Genomic DNA, 14,789 nt, shown 5'->3' with positions numbered 1-14,789 from the left:
ATTATTAAACATTATTTATAATAATTATTGTGTCCCGTGTAATATACCAAAATTATTAGGTAGGATTTTTATAATTAAGGTATAATTTAATTAAATCAAAATTATTAAAAATAATGTGTCCACATTACAAAATAAATTATGTTTTCCTTAATAATTAATAATTAATTAAAAAAAATAAGAAGAGGAAAACATATAAAATATGTCATACAATATCTTAAATAATGTAAATTAATATAAAATTTAATAATTACTTCGAAATCAAATACATAAAATATTGCAGGAAACATTGACGAGATTTTACTTTTCGACTCACCTGAGAAGTTTACTAGAAAAATTTACCTTTCGGTCCAATATTTTTCCTAAATTTTACACTCTTTGGGTGTCTACGCTTGAAAAAAAAAATATTATTTTCAATCGTAAAAGTAATATTTAATGTGATACATAGTGATTGATTGTCTATGAACATAAAAAAAAAAATAGAAGTATATGAGTATTTATGAAATTTACGGAACTTATTGTAAAACTTCATAAGAATAGATTGTATATTTAGAGAGGAAAAGTCTATAAAGAAAGTTAAAAATTTTGAGGTTGGATTGCGCGATTTTAACTATTTATATTTGTAAGAAAAAAATGTATAGAAATTCTAATTTTATAGAGTCTAAAAATGAAAATAAACAAAAACGAAATAAATAAAATAGTTTTTCCCAAAATGGTCCCTTGACTATTCTCAAAATGGTCCCTCAACTATTTCTCAATGTTTATTAAGCTAACAATAGGTAAATGGACGAAAATACCCTCCATTTTGACACTGATTTGACGGAATATGTAACGGAGGACCAAATTGGGTGAGTTTTTGAAAGCCGAGGGACCACATTAGGTGCAATTGAAAGTCGAAATGCAAAATTGAGAATGAGCAATAGTCGAGGGACCATTTTGGGAAAAAACTCTGGAGAAAAATATGGTTTGAGAAATTATATATTTAATTGAAAAAAATATTTATTATGAAGAAATGATATATTTTGGAAATTATATATATATACATATTTGGTCATTGGAGGATAATAATATTGGTGCTGGTGTGAGCCGGAAATCTCACAACTTACCTTTAGAATTGTAATCATTATGAAAAATTAATTGATTGATATTGGTGTGGGTTGAATCCCCCAATTTGGTTTATGAATTATGAAATTTGAGTATTGGTGTGGGTTGAATCCCCCAATTTGATTTTGGTTTGGCTTAGGATGCCTATTGGTGGTTATGTAGAGAGCTTAAAGACTCTCTCTCCACTTGGTATTTAATCCTCCTTGACAAATATGTTATTTTTGAAAAAGTATATCTCCACATATTTTTTTTGAAAAAGTATATTATGAGATAAATGATAAAAACCCAAGACTATATTTACGGGGTGAAATTGAACTTACTTAGCTTATGCTAATTTTGGGATATACACCCCTTTGTTTTTGTGTTAAAATGATTTTTGCAGGTGAACATGAATAGTGTGAAAGTTGAGGTTGAGATCTACTCTATCCTAGAATAGACACCCTGAAAGTTTTAGCATTTTGAGAAATACCCGGTTGTATTAATTATTTCCATATGTATTAAGTTAGACTTTGGATTGTTATTTGATGTTGTAAGTTTAACCTTAGCGTTTGGGTATAGGAAAGATACCTAAGCGTGGCGATAACACCCATTTTATTTTGGTTAGATGTATAAGCTTCCGCAATATATTATTAGTGATTTTGTAATAAATTTAAGATGTGAAAATTGGGGTGTTACAGATTGGTATCAGAGCTGTTCGAACCTTTGGGAGCTTAGGCTATGAGATGTTGGAAATAAGAAAGTATTAGAGCCTAAGTTGATAATTTTAGGGATCGGAATTAAGTGGTGGTCTACCTTGAAACCTTAGATGTTGAGAAGAAAGTTTCGAGAACGAAACTCTTTTTAAGGGGGGGTAGAGTATAATACCCCGTATTTTCCTAACAATATTATTTTAATAAATATTTTCAAAAAGGGATTATTATTATTATTTTATATAAATCTAACTATTTTGTTATGGGCATTGGGTCAACTTATTTTTTTTATTTTACGACTTAATTCCCTAAGCCCAAATGTGATTATTTCGTAATGTTCTAAACCTAACTTTAGCCCAATTTTTTTTGGCCCATTTATAATTCTCTAATTTTTCTACCGTAACTATATCTGTTTTAACCCATAACAGTCTAACCAAAGATATTTTCCCTTACCCCACCACAAAAATGTGACAAGTGTCACTTTCTATACCACATGTTTTCATCCTTATTTTATAAGAGATAATATATAAGCTTGATCTCCCATTTTTTTCCCACTTGGCCGAAATTTAGAGAGGAAAAAAAGAGAGGAGAGAGAGAGTATTAGTCTTCATCTTCTTCCTTGAAGCTCAAGAATCCATAGCCAAATTCTCTTCACAATTCCTTGAAGCTCAAGAATCCATAGCCAAATTCTCTTCACAAAGTCTTCAAGTAAAGGAGAGGATTTAGCTATTGGTGTTTAAAGGATTTGAAGGAAAATCTAGCCTCTCAAGTTTCTTATCAAGTGGCTAGAATCCCATTAAGTGTTGATGAGAGTTTTGGTCTTCAAGGGTAAGATTTCATGTTCACTAAAATTATATATTTTGCCCCAATATATATAAGTATATTTTGATGATATATGATATGATATGATATGATATCAAAATTATATGTTTTACAAATTATGTACATAATACTGTTCATGTGATCACAAGTGCATTGCATAATATGTGTATGATTCTCGAATTGTCGAAAATTGATTTTTTTACGGGTCAAACCCGTGTGTTGAGTAAATGCTTGGCTTGGAATTTTGGTGTTATATACATATATGTATTAAGAATGATATATTATTATGGAATGAATTATTGTGGAGAAAAATATGGTTTGAGAAATTATATATTTTATTGAAAAAAATATTTATTATGAAGAAATGATATATTTTGGAAATTATATATATATACATATTTGGTCATTGGAGGATAATAATATTGGTGCCGGTGTGAGCCGGAAATCTCACAACTTACCTTTAGAATTGTAATAATTATGAAAAATTAATTGATTGATATTGGTGTCGGTTGAATCCCCCAATTTGGTTTATGAATTATGAAATTTGAGTACTGGTGTGGATTGAATCTCCTAATTTGATTTTGGTTTGGCTTAGGATGCCTATTGGTGGTTATGTAGAGAGCTTAAAGACTCTCTCCACTTGGTATTTAATTCTCCTTGACAAATATGTTATTTTTGAAAAAGTATATCTCCACATATTGTTTTTGAAAAAGTATATTATGAGATAAATGATAAAACTCAAGCCTATATTTTACGGGGTGAAATTGAACTTACTTAGCTTATGCTAATTTTGGGATATACACCCCTTTGTTTTTGTATTAAAATGATTTTTGCAGGTGAACATGAATATGATGGAAGTTGAGGTTGAGATCTACTCTATCCTAAAATAGACACCCTGGAAGTTTTAGTATTTTGAGAAATACCCGGTTGTATTAATTATTTCCATATGTATTAAGTTAGACTTTGGATTGTTATTTGATGTTGTAAGTTTAGCTTTAGCGTTTGGGTATAGGAAAGATACCTAAGCGTGGCGGTAACACCCATTTTCTTTTGGTTAGATGTATAAGCTTCCGCAATATATTATTAGTGATTTTTGTAATAAATTTAAGATGTGAAAATTGGGGTGTTACATACTTTAAATGCAATAATCTACAATTTTCAAAATTTTCATTAATACAACATATACTAATTAATATTTTAAAAAATAATTCACATTTTTTTTATTTTTCTTCTGCCTAATAAAATTAACAAAAATAAAGATATCATTGATACCAATATCTTTTACACAAAATACAATTGTACGCTTTTAAAGTTTAAACAGTGATTTGGATTGAAATAATAAACATTTTTGTATTAAGAGTTTATTTATCATTTTTAAAATGCCAAGCGTGGGCCCACACCGCACGTGAAAGTTTCATCAACACGTGAGGTATCTTATCTTTTATCACCCGGCCCGATAAGTAACTCAAAGCTACCCCCTATTTAGGGACTTAAACAGTTAAACCCCTACTTTTCTATCTAAACCAGTAAACCCCCAACTTTTCTCTCTCTCCAAAATCCAAATACATACACAGATAATTAATACGTATAGCGTTAGTAGATATGGCGACGAGCATGTTACCGTTACGTCCACCAATAGTGACCGCCCGTGCAGGCTCCGGCAACCGGAAGACTGACGCAAGCAGTAGGAAAAGCAGTAGCTCCTCTAACTGGTGGTCTCCGCTCTTCGGATTGTCCGGCGAACCAGACTACCTGAGGACCGTTGAGAGCAAAACAGATCCGGATCCGGATCCGAAACAGGCGAGAACGCGGTTCTCTCCCGGCGCTTTCACAGAGGAGAAAGCGAAGCAGCTCCGGCGTCTCACGACGGAGACTTCGTCGTTTCATGACGTCATGTACCACTCCGCGATCGCTTCGCGGCTCGCTTCCGATTTCACCGACATATCCACTCCCGGTACCGATCCACCTTGTTGATGTTTGAACTTTTTTTCCCCCTTTTATAATGTAAACTTGTATGTTTAGATAGTTTCCACGTGACGTCCATCGTATAAGCATGAACTTTTTAAATTGTGCTTATGTAATAAATATACGTTATGGCGTGAGAAACTGTATTCTGTTTCTAAAAATATTTGGGCTGGAATATACTCCGTATTATATTTAGGAAATTGATCCTCAATTGTTTACGACCGGTAATTTAGTCCTTACTTTTTAGGGAAAATGACATCTTAAGTCCCTAAGTTATAGGGGTAGTGTAGACTCAGTCCCTAAGTTATGGCTGTATGCGAGTTTAGTCCCTCAGTTATTCACAAAGTGGCGAGTTTAGTCCCTGAACATTAAATTTGCCAAAAAAAATAAAAAATATTCAAAATTTGAAGGGTAAAATAGGAAATTCACATTTTATTATTCTTCTTATATCAAAACCACTTTTACAACATTATTTTTTCACTTCTTAGCCTAATTATTTTCAATATTTTTCATTTTTAAAAACATTTTAATAACTTTCAAATGACTTGTTAGGAACCTGACTCTCGTATAACACACTTAAAACTTAGCACAAATAAATAAATGCATTATCATTGTATTTAGGTGTATGAAACACACTATCCTAACAAGTTTTTATTTTTTTACTAAGCAACAAATGTAATAAAATTAAAACTTTTGAGATTTTTTTACACACTATCCTATCTCAAAAGTTTTAATTTTATTACATTTGTTGCTTAGTAAAAAAATAAAAACTTGTTAGGATAGTGTGTTTCATACACCTAAATACAATGATAATGCATTTATTTATTTGTGCTAAGTTTTAAGTGTGTTATACGAGAGTCAGGTTCCTAACAAGTCATTTGAAAGTTATTAAAATGCTTTTAAAAATGAAAAATAATAAAAATAATTAGGCTAAGAAGTGAAAAAATAATGTTGTAAAAGTGATTTTGATATAAGAAGAATAATAAAATGTGAATTTCCTATTTTACCCCTCAAATTTTGAATATTTTTTAATTTTTTCGTCAAATTTAATGTCCAGGGACTAAACTCGCCACTTTGTGAATAACTGAGGGACTAAACTCGCATACAGCCATAACTTAGGGACTGAGTCTACACTACCCCTATAACTCAGGGACTAAAAATGCCATTTTCCCTACTTTTTAATTTAAATGAATTTAATTCTTGAATTATTTTAAATTTCATCAATTAAATTCATCTTGTACTATTCCGTCGTTAAACCGTTAGTTGTCCTTATTTGAGTTCTTGCGAAGTAAGTTTACTTCCCAGACTCTCGCTTGTGAATGAAAAGTATGTTTATTTCTCGGTCACGGTCAAAGGGCTAGAGGTGCTTCTGGCAACTCAGTTACGTTCGAGAAGTGCAAGCTCTAATAAGGAATTTTACTTCTGAGTTAGGTCGAAAAATCGACTTTTGCCTGTGACCGGAAAGTATATTTACTTCTTAGTCACATTGTAAGAGGTGTTTTTTGCTCTTCTCAATTACATCCACTCAAATAAGGGCAACCAAGAAGTGAACTTGCTTTTTCGGCTAGGTCGAAAAGTAAACTTTCGCATGTGTTCGGAAGGTATATTTGCTTCTCGATCACACGTTTAAGAGATGCTTTTGACAATTTTTGGTTACGTCGTAACGTTTGTGTGATGAAATAGTGCCTTCTGGCATTTTATTGACAAAATTTTAAACAATTCCAAAAGGTTAAATTAACAATTGCAAAACAATTGTGATATCAAAACATTGATTTTCCTTGTATTTATTATGGACGGGTGATGCTCTGTAATCCCCCAAATCTTCTTTTCATCCATCAGGGATTTAAGGTGGTTTTTTTATTAATACCTCAAGTATAAAGTATCCTAGCTTAATCCCTACTAATTCTGCCTCTAGAATTCTTACGCATAATCCGCAAGTACATTTGAAAAAAAATCTTATATTAATCTAACATTGTGCCAAGACCTTATGGTCTAGTGGCCCCGATTGCACTCCCATATGGAAGGGGTGAGTTTAAGACTCAATGGTGGCGATATTGACTTGAGTTCAAGACTCAGTGGTGGCGATATTGACTCTTTGTGCTTCAGTAGATTGAGAAAATAGTTATGAATAGATACTGCATTATAACAGAGTCAATAGTACTCAAAAAACCTAACATTGTATTATTTGATGCATAGAATTAAATTGGTAATTAAGATAGTGATTATTTAATGTTGCATTGTTCAATGAATGATTCTGAACTGTGATGTGGACTTATATATAGAAAAAAGCAAATACATTAAGCAGATATTAACTATACTAATGGCTTCCCACCAACAGTCACCAGAACCAAAGTTGGAATATCCTCTTATGCCAAATTTAAAAATACAAAACAGCATTTTCATCTGATTGATATTCAAATACGTTTAAAAAGATTGAAATTTTTTTAACCAAAAAAAAAAAAAAAAAAAAAAAAAAAAAAACATAAGAGAATTGAAATGAAAGGCGATATCAGTCTTTGCAGCGTGCAACAAATGTTCCCAAATCTGTTCATATAGCAAATACATGTTAAGTTTAATCTATCTCCGTTGAATCTTTTATTAATTTGCAGAGTTTAGTATAACTAAATCTGCGGATTCAAGAAAGAATTATGTACAGAAATGGCTCCTTATTGAAAATAAATACAGGCAGATGAAATCCCATCTCATGCATGTCAAATTGGGTTGGAAGAAGAAGAATGAAGCAATAAAATCTAGTTCTGCCTATATGGTCAAATCGAACTGCCTTCTGGAGCACAAGTTGGACCGTCTGTACAGAAATTTACATGGAAATCTTGATATGCTCACATAAGGTTAAAAAGAAACCTAGGAACTACAGAAAGACCATCACATGGTTATGATGTTCTTATGACTGGTTCTTAACGACCTTAACACTGCTATAGAAGCGCTTCAAGTCTTTTATTGCCCTTTCCTCTATCTGAATTGAACGGATAGAGGAAGGCATCTCAACCTCTGGCTTGAACCAGCGGTTCAGGCCACTGGAGTCTGATGGCGAACCCTGTCCACTCATAAGGGAGAATCCTGCAATTTTTGCCTTTGGGCTTTGAGATAGGCCATGGTAGTGTCTCACCTGTAAGAAAGGAGAAATACACATTAAGCCATTAAGGTGTAACTAGATATGTTATCTGATTTTGGTATAAATATATGAATATTGCTGTACATGTTAATGCCCAGCAATAAGATTTCAGCAGACAAATAAACTTCTGGAAACAAAAAATAGAATCCAACACTTCCAACAGGGAAACACCTCAGATATTAGCATGATTATAGCTGCTCTTGAGTATCTTTTATGCAAATGTTTCCTTTGACTTTCATTAATACTAACCCTAAGAATGTGGTGTCTCTCAGCTGTAACTCTTAAGTCTCTAACGATGTGTTGTTGAGCAAAGACAAATTTTGGTAGAGACTAACACACACATAATGTTGGATCTTTGGCATACCTGCTGCAATTGGATGTCCCTGAGAGATGGGCGAGAAAGAGGAGAGGTCCCAGAGGTAGCCCAGGGAGGAGTGTTCCTTTCCACATCGGACACCTGTGTTGTTCGTGCAGATGCAACAGCTACTGGACTAGATGACAAATATGAACTTAATTGTACTCTCCCACTATTGCTGCCATCAGATAATTCTTCCAAATGGTCTTGGCTTTTCACTAGTATTGTTTGCTTTATTTTGCTCTGTTCATTCTGTATCTCACGAAGAGATGTAGACCCTTTTGCAATCTTCGCACCTCCCCAAGCAGGGCCTTCAACTTTTGGCGATATTGGCGGTGGAACCTCAACTTTAGGAACATCATCAAGAGCACCACTCAAAAACATAGAGAGCCCACCTTTTCTGTTTTTCTTCTTATTCACTACAGGTGATGCTTTTGTACCTTTTGGGGAGCAACTGAGGCCTTTCTTTAAACAGAAAGGAGATTCATTTGCATCTTGGTCTGTTGCTGGACTTGCTGCTCCCTCCAAATGCTTGTCCTCCTACCAGTTGCATGAAAACTATCAATACAACTATAACAATAATAATGAGAAGAGATGGTAACCCACCATCATATTCAACAGTAAGTTTGATGGCATTCATAACATCTAGCACCATAGTAAGCATGGATGGCAGCAGAGACAATCTTTATATACATGGAGTTCAGACTAAGCAAAAGAAGCAATATTAGTGGCTCTAACATTTCACTATAATTAAAAAAAAAATAGTTAAAGGTGCTTTCTATTTTCAATTTTTGAATGCCATTCCCTAAAAGCCTGCCTATAAAGCTTTTAAAAAATCCCGTCAAGTCATAGGGAAATTTCATCTCACATCCCTGGCTTCTCTTACATTTTTCTTCAAAATTCAAATTTAAACTGTGGCAAGGGATCCTCTGTTTTTTTTCTTCAAATGTGAACTATGTAAAATAGAAGTGCACAAAAGCTATAAATGGCAAAAAGAGTAGTGTAAACCTAAGCAGAAAAGTAAAGGTATAGTATTCTCTTTTGTTTGCAGATCATGACAGGTTATACCGAAAATAGTTCTCAGAACTGACCTTGTAATTGGCTTGTGAAATGTCAGCAGCCAAGCAACCCCTTTCTGGACTTGGTTCAGCAATGATTTCACAGTTACTGGGTTTCACCTCCAACGGGGAAGGCTTCTGTTTGTTTTTTCTCCTCTGCCTTCTGGATGCCTCTAGCTCTTTAGTTGGTTTTCCAGTGACAGAGATGGATGTGGTTGTTTGCAATGTTTCAATAGGAACACCAAGCTCAGAAAGTGAATGTTCCAAAGCTGACTTTGTTTGAAGCTTTGCAATTTGCTGGGCATCAAGGGTCTGCCCCTTGGACTGCTTCTCTTCAAGCATCTCAATCTGCTGCAACTTTTTCCTCAGAGCTCGGACTTGCTTTGAAATGCCTTCCTTAGCATCATAAGACTGCAGAAAGTTGTCTAATCGTTTATCTCCCTCTTCTTTAGAAATTATTCTCTTCTTACTATACTCGCGCATTCTAAGAGATTCATTATCACTAGTCTCTTCTTCACTGTTCATTATGGCTGGGAATGGGGCTGTGGGGGTTGGAAGCCGTCGACAACTCCATGGTTCAGATGACTTTAAGTCTAATAATTTCTCTAGCCTGACAAGGATATCCAATGAAATATTGGCAAATGCTTGTCCTGAGACTGTAAGGATATAATCCAGGTTGCGAATAGCAATATCCTGCACCAATTTTCCCACAGAATAACATAAGAGGTATCAATGATAAACCAACACCTAGAGCAACAATGGTATTTATTGGCACAGCCCAACATATACCGTAGATGCCCTGAATTATGTAATATCATAAATGTACATGTGAGTTTGTCTGTGTTGACTCTGAAATTCAAGATGAGACAATTATAACTAATATTGCACTGGTCAGGGCAATGGCTTTGAAAGAAATCTGTGAAAAAAAATAATAAATAAATAAATAAAACCTAGTTCACCCTGGTAATCATAATTCAGCCACCACCTGCAATCTATGGCCATATATACATCATTTACTAAACTACAATCACAAATTATAGCATGGAATAACAATCTTCCTTGAAGTTACTGAATGATGAAAAGGAGAATTATGGTGTTGAAACATGACATTCATTCAAGGCATCAAGTTGCAGTAAATACATTACGTGCATTAACTAGAAACAAAGATCATTCTTTGGCTGGAAACATTCTATAGAAAACAAGCCTATCAAAATGATGTGACATAACTAACAATCATGCCTAGTTTAACATTAAATGTGAGATCCATTAATTTCAATTTCTTCCTGAAGTAGGTCATTTCCTCATTCATCTTGATACTGATGCAAATCTTTGAGTGCACCTGAAGTGTGGGCGTTTGCTAGAGGGCTGCCCCCAATCAAGAAAAAGCAACAAATTGTTTTTGGCAGAAAGCAGAAAGCAGAACCTAGCTAAGTTTGAAGCAATAACTTTCGGCCAGATGAAGAAGTATATGCCACTTGACTACATAAAAGTTTTAGGTCAACAATGATTAACCTTTCTAAACCAACAAATCAATTATACAATATCCTCCTCTTTTAAGCCCTGGCACACATTCAAATAGTCTCTCTAAATCACAAAAGAAGTGAAAATAATGGGTAGAAAATAAAAAATAATAATAATAACAACACCACCACCAATAATAACTGTTGAAATATAGAAACTAGAAACTCTAGTGTAGCCCTAGTTGTAACCTAGCCCATTATATTCCTATATATGCATGTGTATCCCTCTCAAAATGTAAGAGATATATTATTATCAATACAATTAATATTCTTCTTTCTTTGATTTCTCACATACTGAGCTTCCACTTAACTACCACATGCCAGGTCTTTCAATCCCTCAATTTCAACAACAACAACAACAACAACAACAACAATAATAATAATAATAATAATAATAATAATAATAAAAAGCACTTCCAAATATAAAGCTCCTCTAAGTCACCAAAGTTTTTTTAACATAACAGATGGTAGGAAAAAACAAATGACAGAATAATCACTATTATACCTCACAATGCTTCCTCAGATCATCTGCCTCTAGGGAGTCTGCAATTTCCAGCAATTGGATAGCGCTTCGTGGCTCCACCAGATATTCTGCTGCCAATTTCTCACAAAGACTCTTTAAGCTTGGCACACACTTATTTTTCTCATCCTCCTTATGCACAGTAGACAAGACTTCATTTGACTCTCTATCATCAAACATAAAGCCTTCATCAAGCTCATCTATTTCACATTTTATTCGTGACTTGAGCTTTAAAGGATCATTCATAGTATTAGATGGATAAACAGGATGATAGAGAGAACTTATAATCAATAGATGGGTCTCTCCAACAGACACAGTAGTTGCTTTTTTAACCCCATGTAACCGAGTCACTGAGGGCGGTTTGTCTTTGTCTTTCTTTCCATCCCACATGTAAACATCACCTGTAACAGTAACTGCAGCAGTCCAATACTTCCCAGCAGAGATACTAACTAGGTCTCTCCCACAGAATGAATATAACTGCATGAAAATTTAAAGATATCTCTTAGAAAAAAAAAATCACCAGTTCCAAAAGTAAATCAAGTCTAGTATAAACCACACCTGCCGACACTGAAGATCAGGATCTGCCGAGACCCAATAAAACAAGGCACCATCATCTATCAACACAATGCTATGCATTGTTCCAGCAGCAATGGCTACAACATGTTTACGATGAAACTTCATAGTAGTACTCCCAACTTTTTTTACGTTTCTGCCAACAATAATACGTCTGGGAGTAACTAATCGGTGCCCCCAAGTGAAAACCTGGCATTCATGATACATAATTGCACTGAAACAAGGGGCAAATTACAGCAACCATGGAGAAGAAATAAATATTTGTTTTAACATACCTCTCCATCAGATCCCAATACAATGGTGTGATACTTTGCTGCAGAAACCTCAATGAAAACTTTTCCCTTTAAATATTCAACTACTCTTGGAGTATAGTTAGAAGCTGAGTTGGATGTACCATAACCAAGCTGGCCCTCTTTATTGCAACCCCATGTAAAAACTTCACCCAAATCAGTGACTACAGCAGTGTGTTTGTTTGCTGCAGCTACAGCAACAACTCTCGACTTTAAAGAGCTCACTCTCCGAGGTGTGGGTTGAGTATCAACAGAAGTATAGCCAAGTTGACCCTCTGCATGGTATTGTTGAAAGGAGTTAACACTGTTACTAAACTTGCCATAAAAGCTGGCTAAGCTGTGAATACATTAACAGCCGTAAGAAATCCAGCTCCATTCTTACTTATTCACCCAAGTTCTTCTTTTTCTTTTATGTTTATGTTTTTATTATTAAGCCACTGCAGTTATCGGTTGCTGTAAATATTAATAAGAAGAAAGCAGCAGATAATGTGAAGTACTCCCTCCACCCCAAAAATGGTCGTCCTATTTATTGTAGACAAATTTTAAAGATGGTAGTGGAAAAGTATGTACTTTTCCTCTTTTTCCCAAAAAAAAATAATAATAAAAGTAGGTACTTTTTAACATTTTGATCTTGAGTCTTATTGAAAGGGTAATGTAGGAAAGCAGAATCATGTGTGGTGTTTACTTAAGGAAGCTGGACAACATTTTGGGATGCAATAGAAAGAGAAGTGTGGACAACCATGGGACAAAGGAAGTATATACTTTATAGTTCCAGCAGTATACCATATGGCTACCCGCCTACCCATCAAAGGCCCCAGAAAGATGAACTCAAGGCAAAAATAAAAAATAGAAAATAAAAAATAAAGGGAGAACTTCAAAAGGCATTCTAATATCATCCCATAAATATTCAATAAATGCAAACCCTTACCTCTATTTGAACCCCATGTAAAAACCTCCCCAGCCTCTGTTGCAACAATGGTGTGATGCTTGGCTGCAGCAATTGCCTTAACACGGCGTGCCCCTAAACCAGAAATTACTTGGCGTGGGGTAATGACAGCAGCTTGACCACTGCAAAAACATTAAAGGACATTGTAAATTTTGTAAAAGGTTCAATATTCAAAAAGGGAAGATGTGCTTCATCTTCCCAATGGTTTTAGACTGAATAAGAAGTTTAAGGGGAGGAATGACTGTTGATGTAGCAAGAACACTAATGAACATTGCTTAAAACCCATAGATCATGCTCTGAGATCTGTAAGGCCTGAATGCAAGAGAATAATGTCTAAAACTCCACAATCATGCACAAAGAAAATGTGAAGGTGGGAATGTTCAGAATGTAGCAAGTGAAAATGATGATAATTGCTGATAAGTACATAAAGCTTTAACACATGCTGTGATGCATCCTTGCAAGAATATAACCTATTCACACTCTCATATATGGAGAGATAGATGAAAGAAGAATTACATGTCTCAGGCCTGAATGCAGGAGAATAATGTCTTAACACTCCACAATCATGCACAAAGAAAATGTGAAGGTGGGAATGTTTAGAATGTAGCAAGTGAAAATGATGATAATTGCCAATAATTGCCAATAAAGAAACATATAATGCTTTAATATCTGTAACACACACTGTGATGCATCTTTACAAGATAATAACCTATTCACACACTAGTGTATGGAGAGAGTGGAGAAAGAAGAATTACACATCTCAGGCTGTCAAGCTCCATTATTCTCAAAGCCAAGTAATTAAATGAGAATCAAGCTAGGACAGAAATTTAAAAACATAGTGCAGAATAGGAGTAAAGTAAGGTGCTTGCTGATACAGATAAAGATAAAGGCCTGTGTTGGATTCCTATCACATACTTACCTGTGTATATCAAAGTCAGGGTGCCCAAGACGGCCACCCCTTCCAAATCCCCAAGTATAGACTTCTCCACGCGAAGTAACTGCAACACTATGAAACTTTGCTGCAGAGACTAATTTAACAACTGAACCATGAAGGGAGTCAACTTTGCAAGGTAGCTTCTGAATGTGAGCATTTCCAGTTCCTAATTGATAATTCACTCCACTACCCCAGCTAAAGACTTCTGTGGCCACTAAACAAACACAAGAGTTCATACAAAAAGAAAAAGTTAAATGTATTCACCTGCAAAAAACCACTGAAAATTATAAGCAAAAACTATATAACCTACATGAACTATCTTTATCAACAGCCTGCACAACAGGTCCTGATAACAGATCAATAGGTGTTCTAGATTTCAAGTCTTCCAGAGTGATAGAAGCACTAGACTGGAGAAGGACACTAGCAACTGCAAGATGGCCAAAATGCAGTGCTCGATGAAGGCTACTCCATCCTGATTCGCCATCCTAACAAAGAGAAAAAGTTGAGTTAAAATAATAAATAAATAAATAAAGCAAGTAACACTGTTTTAGGTAAACCAGAAAAATCAACACATTGCTCAAAAATCATAACCCTATAATAATTGCGTTTTGCAACTGAACACAAGCTCAGATTCAAACATGAAAAATAGTGAAGTGTGCATGATCATTTCATCAAGCGATACGTCCACAATGATTATACAAAAGCATGTCATGTCTTTTCAAACAGAATCTTCAGGCTTGCAATTTTTTCAACCAATCTGCCCTTACCAAAGACATGGTATGCCCTATGCAAATAAAAGAAGACCCCCCCCCCCCCCAAAAAAAAAAAAAAAAAAAAAAAAAAAAAAAAAAAAAAAAAAAAAAAAAAAAAAAAAAAAAAAAAA

At 34.4% G+C, this 14,789-nt stretch overlaps 2 protein-coding genes across 2 annotated transcripts in view; one reads left to right on the top strand and one right to left on the bottom strand.

The window, feature by feature from the left end:
- Window positions 1-4,137: 4,137 nt before the first annotated feature.
- Window positions 4,138-4,788, top strand: LOC116000075. The gene has a single exon (XM_031240092.1). The coding sequence runs from the start codon at window positions 4,215-4,217 to the stop codon at window positions 4,584-4,586; it is 372 nt and encodes a 123-aa protein (XP_031095952.1). The 5' UTR covers window positions 4,138-4,214; the 3' UTR covers window positions 4,587-4,788.
- A 2,355-nt stretch (window positions 4,789-7,143) lies between these two features.
- The window catches only part of LOC115998463, a 10,712-nt gene continuing 3,066 nt past the window's right edge, over window positions 7,144-14,789 (bottom strand). The window contains exons 4-12 of the mRNA XM_031238047.1: window positions 14,217-14,391; window positions 13,892-14,120; window positions 12,955-13,094; window positions 12,012-12,301; window positions 11,722-11,925; window positions 11,149-11,640; window positions 9,157-9,816; window positions 8,075-8,605; window positions 7,144-7,704 (exon numbers count right to left, since the gene is read on the bottom strand). Coding sequence (XP_031093907.1) covers window positions 7,480-7,704; window positions 8,075-8,605; window positions 9,157-9,816; window positions 11,149-11,640; window positions 11,722-11,925; window positions 12,012-12,301; window positions 12,955-13,094; window positions 13,892-14,120; window positions 14,217-14,391 — 2,946 coding nt within the window. The 3' untranslated portion in view covers window positions 7,144-7,479. The remainder of the gene's footprint in view (window positions 7,705-8,074; window positions 8,606-9,156; window positions 9,817-11,148; window positions 11,641-11,721; window positions 11,926-12,011; window positions 12,302-12,954; window positions 13,095-13,891; window positions 14,121-14,216; window positions 14,392-14,789) is intronic.

The sequence above is a fragment of the Ipomoea triloba genome, chromosome 12, assembly GCF_003576645.1.
Source record: "Ipomoea triloba cultivar NCNSP0323 chromosome 12, ASM357664v1".
NCBI classification, from domain to species: Eukaryota; Viridiplantae; Streptophyta; class Magnoliopsida; order Solanales; family Convolvulaceae; genus Ipomoea; species Ipomoea triloba.
This window is presented reverse-complemented; position numbering and strand designations above follow the sequence as displayed.